The following is a 17,377-nucleotide window of genomic DNA, read 5'->3' as shown; positions in this document are numbered from 1 at the left end:
CTCCATCTCCTTCTCAGATCCAGCTCTATTTTGCTTGCTTACCGGAGGAAAAGGTTCCTTATGTCAACAGCCCTGGAGAGAAGCATCGAATTAAACAGCTTTTGTACCAGTTGCCACCACATGATAATGAGGTAAAATAACAGGAAGAAGGCTCATTAGGAAAAGAAATCCGTGCCAAGCATCAAGATGCCTCCCATAAACCCCAGCTCCTCACTGGCTAGGGCTCTCTTTTGCCTTCTTCCATTAAGATTCGGCTGGAGAATACAGCTTTCCATTCTTTTAGGGAGAAAGGGTGTCAGTGCAATGAACTTAACACAACTTGGTTTTTACAGTGTTTGCAGCTACCCTGCAATTATCAGGAGCCCACAAATTCCTGAGCTTTCCCTGCGCCTTCATCTAGAGTCAAGCTTCTTGGTGGTTCAAGCCTGCAGTGGAGTTGAATGCCCGTAGACTAGAGGGTGAAAGTGGCAATTCACAAGTTTAAGCCTTTTGTGGAAAGGTTAATGTCTTACATTTTTTCAGTATCTCTGCTGATAAGAGTTTAAATTAAACATTTCATTTGTTTTTGGTGTGTGTGTGAGGAAGATTGGCCCTGAGCTAAGTTCTGTGCCAGTCTTCCTCTATTTTGTATGTGGGATGCCTCCACAGCATGGCTTGATGAACGGAGTGTAGGTTCGCTCCCGGGATCTGAACTCCTGAACCCCAGGCGGCCGAAGTGGAGCCTGTGAACTTAACCACTAGGCCACTGGGCTGGCCACTTTTTCATATTTTAAGGAAAAGACCGTTCTTTCAAATAGCACTTCCCTCTTGCTGGAGAGGCTGCAAGATTTAGTGTCATTTCAAAAGTATGGTGTCATTTTTAAATTGGAGATTCGAGGGCAGGCCAGATAAACCTGCTGTTTTATTTCCTGAAGCTCTGACTCTGGGAAGAAAGAATCGGTGAGGGAGACTGCGCTCCAGTGTAGTGCTTCTGTTTCCCCTTCTCTGAAGGTGCGGTACTGCCAGTCTTTGAGCGAAGAGGAGAAAAAAGAATTGCAGGTGTTCAGTGCTCAGCGGAAGAAGGAAGCGCTTGGAAGGGGAACGATTAAACTCTTGTCCAGAGCAGTCATGCACGCTGTGTGTGAGCAGGTAGCCCTTTCAAGGATGAGCAGCTCGTGGGAGTGGTGTGGATGGAGCAAGCCGAGGGGAGGTGACAGGGCTGGCACAGGTGTGGACCCTGAAAGCCAAAGAGAAAGAAAGGCAGCCTAGCTTTATATTAAATGGGGATTCATGTTTATAACTGGCTGCACTGCTGGGGGTGACGGGGGAAGCAGTCTGCCCTTCTGGTAAACATCCGGGGAAATCCTGCCTTTCGTAGGATCCTGGCAGGGAGGGAGGAGGTAGGGTACACCTAGTATTCAAAAAACGCAGAGACATACTGAAGACATCCAGATCCTCCCTGGCCATGCTCAGAGTAGGAAACGTATCCAACAGGAGGCCGGCTCAGGAAAACCACGCTTAATGTGAGTCAGATGGAAGCGTTCTTAGAAGAGTCTAGTGTGGTGGTATATCTGAGGCCTGTTCCTTCCAGTTGAGACTCACAAATAATCCTGCATTAAAGAGCTATTTAATCACTAACAGGAGGAGACAAAAATAAAAGATCCCCTGACAAATTTGGGATTTAGTGTGAAGTGGGAAAGGCTGAGAATCCAGTTGTTAAAAAAGGATCATTTTAAATTCCAATCCTTTTGTTTTTAGTGTGGGTTGAAGATAAATGGAGGTGAAATTGCAGTGTTTGCCTCTCGCGCGGGCCCTGGAATATGCTGGCACCCATCCTGTTTTGTCTGCTTCACGTGTAACGAGCTGCTGGTCGACCTCATCTATTTTTACCAGGATGGAAAAATTCACTGTGGCAGGCACCACGCTGAACTGCTCAAGCCACGGTGTTCAGCATGTGATGAGGTAAAAAAAAGTTCACCCGTTAACACTGGAAAAAATAAGCTTCTAGTAAGCCAATATTCCACTGTTCACACCTAAGCAAAATAGAACTATCTCCTGCTTGTGCTCTGTTTGTATATTTTCAAGATAACCCTGTACATTCATTGAGGCAATGGAATAATATGTGGCTAACGAAGAGAAGGCAGCAGGGGTCTTTGTGTATTGAAAAGTAGGGTATCCTTGATGGACTGTGAGGAAAAAAACAAGTTGCAAGAAGAGTATGTAGTAAATGGTCTTGTTTCTGTTACATAAAGGAGGAGAAAAACAAGATTGTATATGAATTTGTACACACTCAGAAACTATACAGAAAGACATACTCTAAGTTAACAGTGGTTATCTCCGGGGCATGTGGGAACGGATGATGGTGTGAAAGGAAATTTTTTTTTCCTTAAGCTTTTTATTTTAAAGTATTTTTAGATTCACAGAAAAGAAGAGTTGCAAAGAATATTAGAGCGAGTTCTTACATGCCCTTCTTCCAGCTTCCCCTTTGTTAACATCTTACATAACCATGGTATATGCATTGAAACCAAGAAATTAACATTGGCATAATACTATTAATTAAACTATAGACTATATTTAGATTTCCCCAGTTTTTCTACTAATGGCTCTTTTCTCTTCCGAGATCCCATCCAGGGTACTTCATTGAATTCATTCGTTGTATCTCCTTAGTCTCCTTCAATCAGTGACAGTAAACTTTCCCTTGTTACTTTCATGCATTTATTTATTTTTGAAGCTTTTTCAATGATTTGCTATTTGAAATTCTTTTTTTTTAAGATTGGCACCTGAGCTAGCAACTCTTTCCAATCATTTTTTTTTTTTTCTTCCCAAAGGCCCCCATTGCATAGCTGTATATTCTAGTTGTGAGTGTCACTGGTTGTGCTCTGTGGGATGCCACCTCAGCATGGCCCGATGAGTGGTGCCATGTCCGCACCCAGGATCCGAACCAGTGAAACCCTGGGCCGCCAAAGCGGCGCACGTGAACTCAACTACTCGGCCACAGGGACCGGCCCCTGAAATTTTTTTGAAACCAAAATATAAAAAGTAAAGTCCTGGGCCGGCCCCGTGGCCGAGTGGTTGAGTTCATGTGCTCTGCTGTGGCAGCCCAGGGTTTCGCTGGTTTGGATCCTGGGCGCGGACATGGCACCGCTCGTCAGGCCACGTTGAGGCGGCCGTCCCACGTGCCACAACTAGAAGGACCTGCAACTAAGATATACAACTATGTACCAGGGGGGATTTGGGGAGATAAAGCAGAAAAAAAAAAAAAGATTGGCAGTAGTCGTTAGCTCAGATGCCAATGTTTAAAGAAATAAAATAAAGTCCTTAATCTGGAGATGGCCATCAGGTCAAATGAAGCATTATGTACACAAGTGCTGTTCACACAATCCAGCATCTGGATAGCTGTAACTGTGTGGACTCCGCACATTTTTTTGAGTTTTCTTTCCATTAAAACACGCACAGACCACTAAATTATTTCAATGGTGATGTATTCTTTGCCAGATTATACAACAAAGTGTGATTGGGGGAGCAAAAATATAACCAAATGTATTACCTCCAATGTAGAAATCTGTCTTGTTTTTTTATTTTTATTTATTTTTTATTTTTATTTATTCGTTTGTTTTTTAAAGATTGGCACCTGAGCTAACATCTGTTGCCAATCTTTTTTTTTTCGTCCCTCCTTCTTTTCCCCAAAGCCCCCCAGTATATAGTTGTATATTCTAGTTGCAGGTCCTTCTAGTTTTCCTATGTGGGACACCTCCTCAGCATGGCCTGATGAGCAGTGCTAGGCCCACCCCCAGGATCTGAACTCGTGAAACCCTGGGCTGCTGAAGTGGAGCACGTGAACTTAACCACTTGGCCAACGGGCCAGCCCTGTTTTGTTTTTTTAAAGTTTAAGCAAGCACTTAGTTTTTTTTTTCCCCCAACATTTAAATTTTCTGCTCTTGTATTGCAGCTAGATCAAGTTAGATTTAAGCTGGAGACTGTGAGAAACAAGGTTAGCTATCTAAGTGACTTTTTTAAGAGCTAGTGTCAGTTGCCCAGAAATTGCAGTTACTTGGTCTTTAAAATAGCTGACAATGATTTTCTTTCACCCTATGGTTTCATATTTCTTTTTAAAGATAATTTTTGCTGATGAGTGCACAGAAGCTGAGGGTCGCCATTGGCACATGAAACACTTCTGCTGCCTTGAGTGTGAAACGGTCCTCGGCGGACAGAGGTACATCATGAAGGATGGCCGCCCGTTCTGCTGTGGCTGTTTTGAGTCTCTGTATGCCGAGTACTGTGAAACCTGTGGGGAGCATATTGGTAAGTCCATAGCCTGGCCTGTCTGCTCTCACTTATCCATTTGTCTATGATTATCCACTGTCATTTTTTTTTTTTTAATCAAGGCATAATTTACATATAGTGAAATGTACAGATCTTAAGTGTTTCCATTTGGTGAGTTTTGATAAATGGCTGTATAGTCGATTCTCATTATTTGTGGTAGTTACGTTCTGTAAAGTCACCTTGAACACTGAATTATTGAGTACTGAATCTTTGCTCCTCAGGGAAATATGGGTTAGGTTCCTGCGAGCCTCTGGTCACAACATTTTCATCAGCCAATCAGTATATAATCTTGTTTCATGTGTGTTTGGGTTTAAAGACACTGTATATAATATGTATTGTTGATTCATTAACATTGAACTCACAGCCAACAGCACTATAGTTCATGCCTGAACAAAGCTTGTCGAATGGATTTCCTCTGTAAGGTACATCACAGCCTTCTCGCATTTAGGAACCCTAGACAGCACTTCAGCACTACGGTTGGGGGCCTTTTTAAACAGCAAAATCACCAAGAGAAAGCACAAAAATGCGAAGAAAACATGGCACTAACTGGTCACTTGTTTAAAGTATAAGAGCTGAAACAGAAGGCACAGTGCCCCTTTATGTGACCTCAGCTGGGAACATGCGTCTCGACTCAAACTTTTTGCCACTCTGCACGTGTCTGCAAATGACCTTGAAAGTTCTGCAAGTTGATTTTGGGGGTTACAAATAAATTTTAGCAAGTAGGCAAATTCACAGATACGGAATCTGCGAGGGATGAGAATTAACTGTACCGGTGTAACCCATACCCCATCAAGATACAGAGCATTTCCATCACCTCTGAGACTTCCCTCATGCCCACAGTCTTTCGTCTCTCTGTTTCTTTGTTCTTGTGTTTCAAGCATTGAACTATATAACCTGCTATTCTATCCTTGTTCAAAACAGGTGTCGACCATGCACAGATGACCTACGACGGGCAGCACTGGCATGCCACAGAAGCCTGCTTTTCTTGTGCCCAGTGTAAAGCCTCTTTACTGGGGTGTCCCTTCCTTCCCAAACAAGGTCAGATTTATTGCTCAAAAACCTGCAGCCTTGGTGAAGACGTCCATGCCTCTGATTCTTCGGACTCTGCATTTCAGTCAGCTCGATCAAGGGACTCCAGAAGAAGTGTCCGGATGGGCAAAAGCAGTCGGTCAGCGGATCAGTGTAGGCAGTCTCTCCTCTTGTCCCCCGCTCTGAATTACAAGTTTCCTGGCCTTTCAGGCAATGCTGACGACACCCTTTCTCGGAAACTAGATGATCTGAGTCTCTCCAGGCAAGGAGCAAGTTTTGTCAATGAAGAATTTTGGAAAGGCAGAGTAGAGCACGAAACCCCAGAAGACCCTGAAGAATGGGCTGAGCATGAAGATTATATGACGCAGCTCCTCCTCAAGTTTGGTGATAAAAGCCTCTTTCAGCAGCAGCCCAATGAGATGGATATTCGAGCCAGTGAGCATTGGATATCTGATAACATGGTTAAAAATAAGACTGAATTAAAGCAAAATAACCAGAGCCTTGCAAGTAAAAAGTACCAATCTGATATGTATTGGGCACAGTCACAAGATGGACTGGGCGATTCTGCTTATGGCAGCCACCCAGGGCCTGCAAGCAGTAGGAGGCTCCAGGAACTAGATCTGGACCATGGGGCTGCGGGATATAATCATGATCAAACACAGTGGTATGAGGATTCCCTGGAGTGTTTGTCAGACTTGAAACCAGAGCATAGTGTTCGGGATTCCATGGATTCTTTGGCTTTGTCTAATATCACAGGTACATAATCCAGGGATTATGGGGTGTTTGAAAAAGGAGCCACTAAAAAGTTTATTCCAAAAATTACAGTTCAGCACCAATAGGGGCTATGTTAGTTAAAACTGTAGACCAAGGGAAGGAAGGAAGAGTTTCAGTTAAATGTGAAAAAAACAAGATGTCTGCATGTGTGTGCATATATGTAAAATATATTTTCAGTGCAGTCTTTTAGGGCAGCTTTTATTATCCCTGTTTTGAGGAGGAGGAAATCGATTTATCTAGATAATGGAGTCTGTATCTGTATCTGAAAGATACTGGACTCTTTGGATCATGCTCTATGAATTTTAAGAAATTAAAATCAGCCTGCGCCCTTTATAAGCTCATGATGTTTTTTATATTTTCCTGAATTGCCCTGTGGCCACAGATAGCTCAAAAATAGCTAAGTATTTTTTACCCAGATTATAAAATAATTTCACTTTGTTTTCAAAGCACATTCCTTTCAGTTATCCATTTTACCTTTAAAATGACCCTGAGCTGTACAGGGTGGCTATTATTGCATTTTACAAATGAGGAAATTTGAATTACCAAGACGCTAAATGCCCAACTTTACACAGGTTTTTAAAGGCAAGATTGGGGGCTGGCCCCGTGGCCGAGCGGTTAAGTTCGCGCACTCTGCTGCAGGCGGCCCAGTGTTTCGTCGGTTCGAATCCTGGGCGCGGACATGGCACTGCTCATCAGACCACGCTGAGGCAGCGTCCCACATGCCACAACTAGAGGAACCCACAACGAAGAATGCACAACTATGCACCGGGGGGGCTTTGGGGAGAAAAAGGAAAAAATAAAATCTTTAAAGGCAAGGTTGAGCCTAGAACCCAGCCCTTCTGAATCTCATATTTGCACTTAAGGCTTTGGATGCCTGCTGTTCCAGGGCTAGGGTTATGGCCAGAGGAATGACATCCAGTCCTTTCACAAAGGTTCTGTTGCTGTACCATAGACAGGAAGGGCTTTAGCAGCTGCCCCCAGCCAGGAATGACGCTGTGCCAGGTGCTGCAGGGGCAAGGAGGGATAAGACAGCTGCCCTCCTGGCTTCTGCTGGACATGTCAAAGATAACACCTACAACAAAGGGGAGTTGTGGCATGGTGGATGAGACTACATTATTAAATACCTCCTGTTTGCCAGGCCCTGATAGGTGTTTTAACATTTAATATCAAAAATAGACATCATTTGGTGCACATAAAGTGTTAGGCTGACATTTCTTGACAGTCATGGGATGAACAACAGGTTCCCTTTAGCAAGTAGGAAGTTCTGTAGTCTCTAGTAGTCAGGAGTCCGCCCCACTCCCTATTGTCCTTTACAGTCTGCTGGGTTGTATCCGTTTATCTTAACTTGCCTGGGCCCTTTTTTTTTTTTTTTTTAAAGATTTCATTTTTTTCCTTTTTTTCCCCAAAGCCCCCTAGTACATAGTTGTATATTCTTCGTTGTGGGTTCTTCTAGTTGTGGCATGTGGGATGCTGCCTCAGCGTGGTTTGACGAGCAGTGCCATGTCCGCGCCCAGGATTCGAACCAACGAAACACTGGGCCGCCTGCAGCGGAGCGCGCGAACTTAACCACTCGGCCACGGGGCCAGCCCCGCCTGGGCCCTTTTATAGCAAAGGAGAGCAATATCAGTTTTGAGTGAAGTTTTAAAAGAAGATGAATCTGGAAGTGGCATATCATTTTAGGGGTTGAAGGGGAAGAAGCCTGGATGAAGCTCTAGGTCGGGGTGGCAAACTTCTGTAAAAGGCTAGATAGTACTTTTTGGGCCTTAGAGTGTCCGTTGCAACTACTCAATGCTGTCATTGTAGAAAGCAACCACAGACAGTATGTAAGCGAATAGATGTGGCTGTGTTCCAGTGAAACTTTATCCACAAGTAGGCTGTGGGCTGGATTGGCCCTTGGGCTGTGGGTTGCCAACCATTAATCTAGGTATAGGAGGAGGACCATCATGGTGGCCATGTGGATGCAAAGAAAGGGACTGATTTGAGAGCTGTTGAAATGAAGCAGTCTGGCTTTAATGGATTCAGAGGCAGAAGCTTCTACATGTCATGTTAATAAACTAACAATGGGACTTTTATGAAGAGCTTTTACATTTTGGCTGCTCATGCCATGTGCTATAACTGGTTCCAAAACAGCTGGGTTCATAAGAGGGGCTATGCCCCTTGTATCAATAACAAAATTTATCCCTCTTCTCAGTTCAGTGTATATGCACATTGGCTTTACCTACTGGGTGTTAAGTATTGAAATTTGGGAGAATTGTCTTTGAAATGCTTCCTTTCTGTAGCTTGTGTATAATAATTGTCAGAATATTAGGATTATTGAGAATCACATCTTGTCTTGGCTTTTCTTCTAGGAGCTTCGGTGGATGGAGAAAGTAAGCCAAGGCCGTCATTATATTCTCTGCAAAACTTCGAGGAAATGGAAGCAGAAGATTGTGAGAAAATGAGCAATATGGGGACTTTGAACTCTTCCATGCTGCACAGGAGTGCAGAGTCCTTGAAGAGTCTAAGTTCAGAGTTGTGTCCAGAAAAAATCATGCCTGAGGAGAAACCCGTACATCTGCCTGTGCTCAGAAGATCCAAGTCTCAGTCCAGACCACAGCAGGTCAAGTTTTCGGATGATGTCATTGACAATGGAAACTATGACAACATTGAAATCCGGCAGCCTCCAATGAGCGAGAGGACTCGGAGACGGGTCTACCATTTCGAAGAGAGGGGATCCAGGTCTCATCACCATCGCCGCAGGAGAAGTAGGAAGTCCCGCTCTGACAACGCCCTGAATCTTGTTACAGAAAGAAAATACTCTCCCAAGGACAGACTGCGGCTTTACACCCCCGACAGTTATGAGAAATTTATACAGAATAAGAGTGCCCGGGAGATCCAAGCATACATCCAGAATGCCGATCTCTATGGACAGTATGCCCATGCCACTTCCGACTACGCCCTGCAGAACCCGGGAGTGCACAGGTTTCTGGGACTCTATGGGGAGGACGACGATTCCTGGTGTTCCTCCTCCACCTCCTCCTCCGACTCAGAAGAAGAAGGATATTTTCTTGGACAACCAATTCCTCAGCCCCGGCCACAGAGATACGCCTACTATACAGACGACCTTTCTAGTCCAACTTCTGCGCTCCCTACTCCTCAGTTTGGTCAGAGGACAACTAAATCCAAGAAGAAAAAGGGACACAAGGGCAAAAACTGTATTATTTCTTAAGCTGGTAGCTGTGGTGATCATGTTTAAACTTAGCCATTAACCATCTTGAATCATATCTTTTTTCTTCCATAGGAAAGTTGCTAAAATAGTTTAAAGTGCTTTGCCCATGTAAATGAGACCCCGGCAGCTGTTTACAGTGTCAGATTAACATATGGAAGGTGTGATTTCTCCAGTGTACCCTCCTCGGATGGCGCCAGGTTGACGTGACATCTTGTGCCTGTCAAGTGCATCAGTGTTTTATATAGCTCCTTTGCTCTCCAGTCCTCAAGAGAATCCTTAAGAAACTGTCATGAGGTGATTGGACGAGGGTGTTGATTTTAGACAATGGAGAACTTCAGCCACCTTTGTAAAGCAATAGTGTTTGTCGTTCGTCTGCGCCAGGTTGGCCCAGGTCCTGATCCGTGTGTCTTGTGAGGCATGCGCGTAGTGACGCTGACCCAGCCAACACTGTGCATCCCATCGTGCGAGGCCACCTCATCCCCTTTCAGTCCTCATTAGCCAGGTAAACATTGTATTGTATTAGTTCCAGCTACAGACTGAAAAAAGCATTGCTATTTATAATGTAGTATTTCACAGACTTAAGTGTATTCCTAATTTAATGGTGCAAATATTAATGTACATACTGTACAGTTCAGATTTTAAAGCTGATATTTTTATATCCCTGAATTGCAAGATGTTTGTTACACTGCAGTGCTAGATTTGTTAGGGAACCAGAAACAGCATTTATGGATGAAATGATTGCTTGTATTTTAGTCAGGGTTTATAAGTTTAGATGGTCAAATTTATATTGCCTAGTGATGGAAAGTTCAATTTTTTTTTGATTTTTCAATATTAAAAAGGCTCTGTATGCATGGTGGGGCTATGTAAATATTCTTTAAAACTATGGCCCTATTAATCTTACAAGTGTTATTTATGGGTCAAGCAATGTAAACTGTATAAATGTAAAAACAAACAAAAAAACCCACATATACCCCTGGAATATATGGTAAAAACAAGTAGAAGCTGTTTGGGTGAATGTTTTCTTCCCCCTTGGGGATGGTAGGGGGTGCCTTTCCCATTTTTAGCAAGGTGGTGATTATCTCCTGCGAAGAGACCAAAACTATAAGGATCTGCTTTTTGTAGCAGAGGACTTTGTAGATTTATTATCTGAAGAGAAGTTATTCCTTTTTATCCCTTCCTTCCAGCTAATTTGTTGGCCTTTAACAGCAGTTTTGAAAACTAGGCCTTCTGGTTATGTTTCTCTTTTAAAATCTTTAAATTGGAGGATACTGTGCCACTGACTACATCAAGTTAATATGAGGTTCTATTTCAAGTTTTCTTGGATTTGAAGTAATGAGCTGATATTTTGATATGTGCCATTCTTACACATATGTTTCAGGCCTGAGGTCATAGTGGTATCTCAGACCTTTAGGAAAGTGTTTAATAAATGCTTAATAAATCACAAACTACCTTTCTGAACACAAATCTTTGCAAACACATCCAGATCACTTCCATTTTGCTCCTTTGTTGGTTTGCCATTCTTCTACCATTTGCAGACCACCATTTGACTCCTGCATATCCACTTGCCCCTGTGAGTAGGCGGGAAATAGGACTTGAGACACAGAGCTAAGGTTGTCTGTATTTACCAGAATGGGCAAAAGCTGTTAGGCCTTGGGAAGGAGGAACATGGATCCAGTAGGTGAACCAGTGGTCTACAGCGTCCCCCTATACCCATCCCTGGATAGTCAGGGCTTTGTATCTGAGCTAGACAGGGCCCCTTCAAAACGCACCACTGGGGAGAGAGCGCTTTACTCAGTAACTGTATCATTTCCCTCGTCTGGTTCATTTTAAAAACATATCAGTGATGAAAAGGAAATGCATGCACACAGTAAAAAAAATTCAAACAATAAAGGACAGTCAGGTGTCTTCTTTCCACTCTTCATCCCCAGTCCCTCAGTTCCCTTCCCCAGAAGTAACCACTATTATCCATTTCTAGTGTATCCTTCAGATGTTCAAAACATATTTATATAAATGTATGTTTAAAAAATGGTAGCAAACTATACATGCTGAGGCTTGCTTTTTTCCTCTTTATATGTGGACATTCCACATTAGTGCATATAGGTCTACCTCATTCTTTTAATGACTGCGTAATATTCCACTTATGGATAAACCATAATTTACTTAACCAATCCCTTAGTGATGGACTTGAATTCTTCACAGGTACCTTATCCTGAACTGGCACACGTGCATAAATTCTGAGCAGCATAATTACTGGAACAAAGGTTATGCATTTAAAATTTTGGTGGATATCACCAATTTTCCTCCAAAAGAAATTCTCCTCATTTACATTTACACCAATGATGTATGAGAGTGCTTGTTTCATCACCACTCACATATTAGCAAATTTCTTGATTTTTCAAGACCTTTTCAGAACCTATGCTGCAAGGAGTAGGCATCCTTTTAGAAAAAACTACTGCAATATGTTGCTTGCAAAGGATGGATGACAAATAGTAAACAGGTAATACTTAGCCTGGAGAAGTGCAGGGATAAGCTGAAGTTACTGTGCCCAGTAGTTTCCAAGTCATTCTCAAAAGATTAGTTGCTCTTGCTTCTCACAACAATCACCCTATTCATTTTTTTCATTTCCTTATGTAAAGGTTATATAAGTTGCCAAAGGTTTAAGGACATGCAGAGATATTTATTCACAATAATAATGTAACCTTTAAAGATTTTAAATCTTGGTTAGTAGCGACAACAAAGATGAGTGTATAATGATAAGAAAGACAAAGGAAGAAAGGGAAGCACTGCCTTGCGGTCCGTAAAGAATTAGGCAAGAAAATTAAGCATATAGTTGCCAAAAGATGTTCGTAGATTTAGTTAGCAGTTGACCAGATAGATACTCTGCACTCTTACTAAACTCTAAAATGTGGCCCCAAGATAAACATCACATGTTAAAACACTGCCTCAAAGCTCTCCATGGGTGAAGCAGAACTCTAGTGGTTGCAGTTTCCTCACTTCAGACCAAAGTGGAGAACATTTTGCTTAAGGCCCATGGAAGGACGCTGATAAAATGTCAACGGGAACTCCTTTTAGCGCTCTTTAAAAGAAAATGATTCATTTTGTGTATGCATTTGCTATTCTTGACAGACTGCTTTCTAGTTCCTGAGTTAAATAAAATGTACCAGAAGTGAAAGGAGATATCATTTGCTGTCTAACTCTCTCACTTTAGATAGGAATCATCGGCCTTCTTAAAAGAGTAGTAACATTGGAATGGGCACCCAAGACTGCGAGATTTCCATGTGTGGCACGCATCCCTGCCCAACTTGGTCCTGGGTGATGGGACCTGGAAGTACTGGTGTGGGTGTAGTTCAGGAGTGCCCAGACAATTTCAGCGCAGGCATTATTAAGATAGAGTGTGCACACTTTGGTTTATTGAGCTTCTTATTTCTAATGGACAATTGACTACTGCCATGGAAAGGAGAACCAGTGTTGTTAGAAATTCAGATTTTTCCGGACAAAGAATCTGGACTTTCATGAAATATCCCAGCTTTTGAACACTAGCAACTAATTCAGACATTTCTGAAACACTTTGAACAAAATGAGCTTGCCATCAGCAAGTCCCCACTGCATGGGTTATAAATTCAGGAGCCTGAAGCTGATTCCCCTATCCCTTAGCTGTGCCCTTAGAGGCACAACTAATTACTGTTTATAGAAATACTTGTGACCTTTTTTGGATGCACAAAGGAGAAAACTTACTGGGATCAAAAAAATATTCCACTAAGAGCCTCATTGTCAATTCAGTGCTAGTAACACAATTATGATAAAAATCATTTTTAATTAGTTAAATGAGAAAGTCACTAATTGCCTAGTGAGATTCTCTAGCCATTCTTTGGAACTATCTAATAGCAGGAGGCATGCTCCTGTACAGTCACATGGGTTTCCTGCAAACTCAGAACACATTAGGACGGCTTCCAGGTAAACTGGGCCAAGGAGAATAAGCAGGAGCAAACTGAATTTTGCACCTCTGAGCTCATATTTTGCCAAGGTCATAGAATCATAAACTCTTCCAGGAGAATAAAGTTTAAGGATGGTTTTCACAAAATGGTCTGGGAAGGAAGTGTGGAGGAAAAGTAAGACATTCGGTAGATAGAGACTTAGTCACAGGATGAGAGGCGATTTATTTTTCTTCAACAGACCCAGTGAGCTGGTCAAGTATTCCAATTTTGGGATCAATTTTAGCCTCAACTTTTCTTTTTGCAAAGGAAATCTCACATTTCTCCTGCTGAATGTGCACAAGGTGCTGTTAGGCCAACTTTAGAAGTAACCTGCAATCCACTCTCTGAAATCATTTGATTCCAGCAACATAAACCACCATTCAGAATATGAAACCAGTTCTCTTAAATGTTAATACTTACTTTAGTGTTCTAAATAAATGAACCAAGCAGTTGACAGTGGGAAAGACAATAAGTAGTCTAATATAAATCCACCCCGAAGTGGATCCTGGAGTGGTGCAGAGCACACTGAACTCCAGGATTCGGGAGATCTGGGTAAGGAGACACCTTGCTCATTACCTCCATGGGTTAGTGCTCTGAACCCAGCTTCCACCTCTGTAAAATGAGAGTGCTAGACCATCTCAAAGGTTTCCTTCCAGCTTCAGTACTCTGTGCAGACTGAATTGAACTGATCAGGTCAGTCAAGAGGGAAGTCTTCCCCCTCAGCATAGTGTTGTTTCCCTTTTCTGACTTTCATTTACCAATATATTTGTCTGGCAAGGATTCCCGAAAGGATGATCCTTCCAAAGACCATGGCTCATTTGACTTGGGAACTTTAAAGAGGGTTGCTGCTTTTTTATGTTAATGCTTGGGATTCTGAGTGGGCAAGAGGTTAAACTAGACCATGAAAAAGAAGTTTGGAGATGGTTCTTTCCCTGTCAGCACTTATGCTTCAAGCTGGCTTTATCTTCATTACGGAGACAGTCTGGAGATTACGGCACAGAATATGTGAAAGACTGGATCTTTTCCTCCCTCATGTTATTTCTCCCCAGTTACCAGGCTGAAAAGTAAGATTTTTTCCCTGCATCTCAGAGGGCTGCTACGGGCAGCAATCTTAGTCCAGAATCGCTGAACATGTTGTAAGCAAAGCTGAAAAGGTGTTAACTATGTTTAATTAATCTTGGTTCCTAGAAGAGGAGTTGAATTACCAGGTTCATTGCACTTAAAGGCTCTTCTCAAACTCTACCATGGGTCCAGGTACAGCAGCCAAGGAGCCGAGTCCTGGGCTGCGCTGTGGCCATGGGGGATGTAACCCTACAGGCTTCCTGTCCCCTACCACTACCCCTTATGAACCTCAAAGGTGTTTTCTAGAATAGCTCCAAAGCAGAAGTCCTAGGAACCAATATGGAAGGTAGTAGCAACTGAGGGTAAAATGAAAAAGAGGAAAAACTTACTCAACCAAGATTTGAATTTTCTCAAAAGTTTTTTGAAGTTATTACTTTACACATTACCCATTACGATCGCATTACACATTAACTGCACATACATCAAACAGCCAATGTGTGCTGCAGTCAGGATTTGAATCTAGTTCTGAATGACCCCAGACTTTCCCATTTCTTCTAAGAAAACTGAGTCTAGAGTTGAAAGATTTGGGTAAATCTCTGGCTCTGCCACTTGAGCTATCTGACCCCAGGCAAGTTCTAACTTCTCCTGCCCTTGACTGTAAAACGAGAATAAAATCCTCATTGGCTCACTACATGTGAAAGGGTTTGTGAATCAAAAAACACTAGAATGGTGGTTCTAACCTTGTTCAGATAGTGAAATAACGGAAAACATGGTGCTTCTCAGAACCCTACAAAGTATGTAGTATATTAAACCTGAAATATTGTTTAAGCTCCATTCAATGCGGTACACTAGATTCTACTCTACAGAAGTAGCAGAGTACAAAGTTTAAAAACGTGGGCAATTTCTGCCAAAGCAGGAGCAGTGCCTCACCCCTTACCAAGGCGGGGGCGGGAAATCTCCCCTTCGCTCAACATTCCCACCTCAGGAAAGAGGCAGGCCGTGGAGGCCATGGGCTTTACAGAGGCCGAGCTGCCCCAGGAGATGAGATGCTGAGAGACCTGGTCTCTCCTCTTAGACTCTGGGATGGATCACGTTGCTCCTATGCTGTAAAGAAAAGGTGATTCTCACACAAGACTCACCTCTCAATCAAGTAACTCTGCCAGTGTTCAGTAGAACACCACCCGCTGTGATGTCCTCGGGCTGTGGTGGTGGGAGACCACGCCGGCATGAGCCCACAGTACTGCTAACACTCAGTACTGTCCAGGAAAGGAAAGAGAAATCAAAAGCTTGAGCACAAAACAGATACCTCAGCCTGGGAAGCAGCAGCTCTGTGGAACTGTAACACACACACCCCCCCCCGTCCACAGACACTACACACAGCTCCATCCACTGAGGGCTGACCCTCTTCTGGCCTCAGCTTTCCCCACCTTACCCATCAGGCAAGCACAAGATGTGGGCAGAGAAGGCATCTGGGGTCTGGTGCCAGGGAGGAACCCAGTTGGCTGGTGCTGGGCCCACTTGAAGGTGTCACAGACATTTGGCCAGTGTGTCTTTCTCAAGGGTTTGGTCACGAAGGATGGACTCTTCCCACTCAGGCACACTGTGTCTTTCTGCTCATTGGATTCTCTCCCTTTCTCCAGGCAGCCTGCCCAGCCTCACCCTCACTGCCTCAAGGACAACAGCAGGGTCTCAGCCAGAAAGCCTGAGAGTGGGAGCACCAGCAAGTGCCCCCAAAACAGGGCCATGGGCCAAGAGGAGCTTTCCCTGAAGGTGCAGACCTGAAGGCCACGTGGCCAGTTGGCCAGGGCAGCTCTGTCTCCCGCCCCCGCCCCATCTTCCATGTATCCTAACCAGGAAAAATGTGACAGCACATGGGTAGCCCAGGCAGTGGACAAATACCCCAGACGTCCTCCTGCAGCAAGTGTCTGTATATGTTGTGATTATTTTCTCTTACATATTCTCGAATGTTTATATTTCAATAAACCTCTACCTTTTCACATACACAAAAATGGGGAAAAAGTTTAAAACCTTTTACAATTTTAGTGATAATGGTCTAACATTTGTTGTTAGTGCCGTCCAGTTGATTCTGACTCCTTAGCGACCCTGTGGACAGCAGAGAGGAACCCTGCTTGGCCTTCCTGCGCCACCCTCTCACCCTCTGGCGCTGCATCGGACAGTGCTCCACTGCTATTCATAGGGTTTTCATGGTCAGCTTTTCTGGAAGTGTATGGCCAAGTCCTTCTTCCTAGTCTGTCTTAGTCTGGAAGCTCCGCTGAAACCTGTCCACCATGGGTGACCTTGTTAGTATTTGAAATACCAGTGGCATAGCTTTCAGCAACCCTCAGCCACCACAGTATGACAACTGACGGACGGGTGGTGTGGTTCCCTGACTGGGAATCAAACCCAGGCCGCAGCAGTGAGAACGCCAAAGCTTAACCACTAGACCACCAGGGCTGGCAGTCTAACATTAGAACACTGTTAATCTGTGGGAGGAGAACTCAAAAAAACCAATGTGCTATAGAATCAGACTGTCTCTACTGCCATACATATATGCATAAGGCTTTAACAATATTTGTCGTCAAGTGAGATTTTAAATATAACTTGAAATAAACTCAGTGGACTGGCAAAGCCTTTTATATAATCAGTCCTCATTTCTCCAAGATCAATGATTACAATGGAAATCTAGGACTGATACAGCCTACTGAGGGCCAACTTCAGTGAAGCTAACCCTCAAATATTATTTGTATTAATTTGAGCAAAAGGTGAGCTGCTAATAAGAAACCAATAATGTGGCTTAAACAATAAAGACATTGATTCCTCTTTCACTAACAGTTAAGTTCTCCAGGTGGTCATGCAGGGATCCAGGCTCCTTCCATCTTGTGGCTCTGTGGAAAATGAAGGCTGGTTTGCTATTCCTACTACTTTTGGGAAGGGATAAAAGAGAGCATGAAGAAGGGACATCCATTGTCCTAAAGGTCTCAGCCCAGAAGTAGCAGTACTTCCACTCGAATTCCATAGGAGAGAACTT

General features: G+C 43.3%; 1 protein-coding gene across 12 annotated transcripts in view; it reads left to right on the top strand.

Moving 5' to 3' along the window:
- Positions 1 to 12,488, top strand: part of PRICKLE1 (prickle planar cell polarity protein 1) — a 102,032-nt gene extending 89,544 nt beyond the window's left edge. For 9 of the 12 annotated variants that reach the window (XM_001488203.7, XM_070271253.1, XM_070271254.1 and 6 more), the window contains exons 3-8: positions 18 to 131; positions 991 to 1,128; positions 1,738 to 1,941; positions 4,095 to 4,281; positions 5,224 to 6,087; positions 8,454 to 12,488. In XM_001488203.7, the coding sequence (XP_001488253.1) occupies positions 18 to 131; positions 991 to 1,128; positions 1,738 to 1,941; positions 4,095 to 4,281; positions 5,224 to 6,087; positions 8,454 to 9,313 (2,367 nt within the window). In that variant the 3' untranslated portion in view covers positions 9,314 to 12,488. Of the gene's footprint in view, positions 1 to 17; positions 132 to 914; positions 1,129 to 1,737; positions 1,942 to 4,094; positions 4,282 to 5,223; positions 6,088 to 8,453 lie in introns of all 12 variants that reach the window. The other 3 variants (XM_070271256.1, XM_070271257.1, XM_070271258.1) reach the window with 1 other exon arrangement.
- Positions 12,489 to 17,377: the final 4,889 nt, after the last annotated feature.

The sequence above is a fragment of the Equus caballus genome, chromosome 6 (assembly GCF_041296265.1).
Source record: "Equus caballus isolate H_3958 breed thoroughbred chromosome 6, TB-T2T, whole genome shotgun sequence".
NCBI lineage: Eukaryota > Metazoa > Chordata > Mammalia > Perissodactyla > Equidae > Equus > Equus caballus.
The sequence above is the reverse complement of the archived record's forward strand: the minus strand, read 5'-3'. Positions and strand labels throughout refer to the sequence as shown.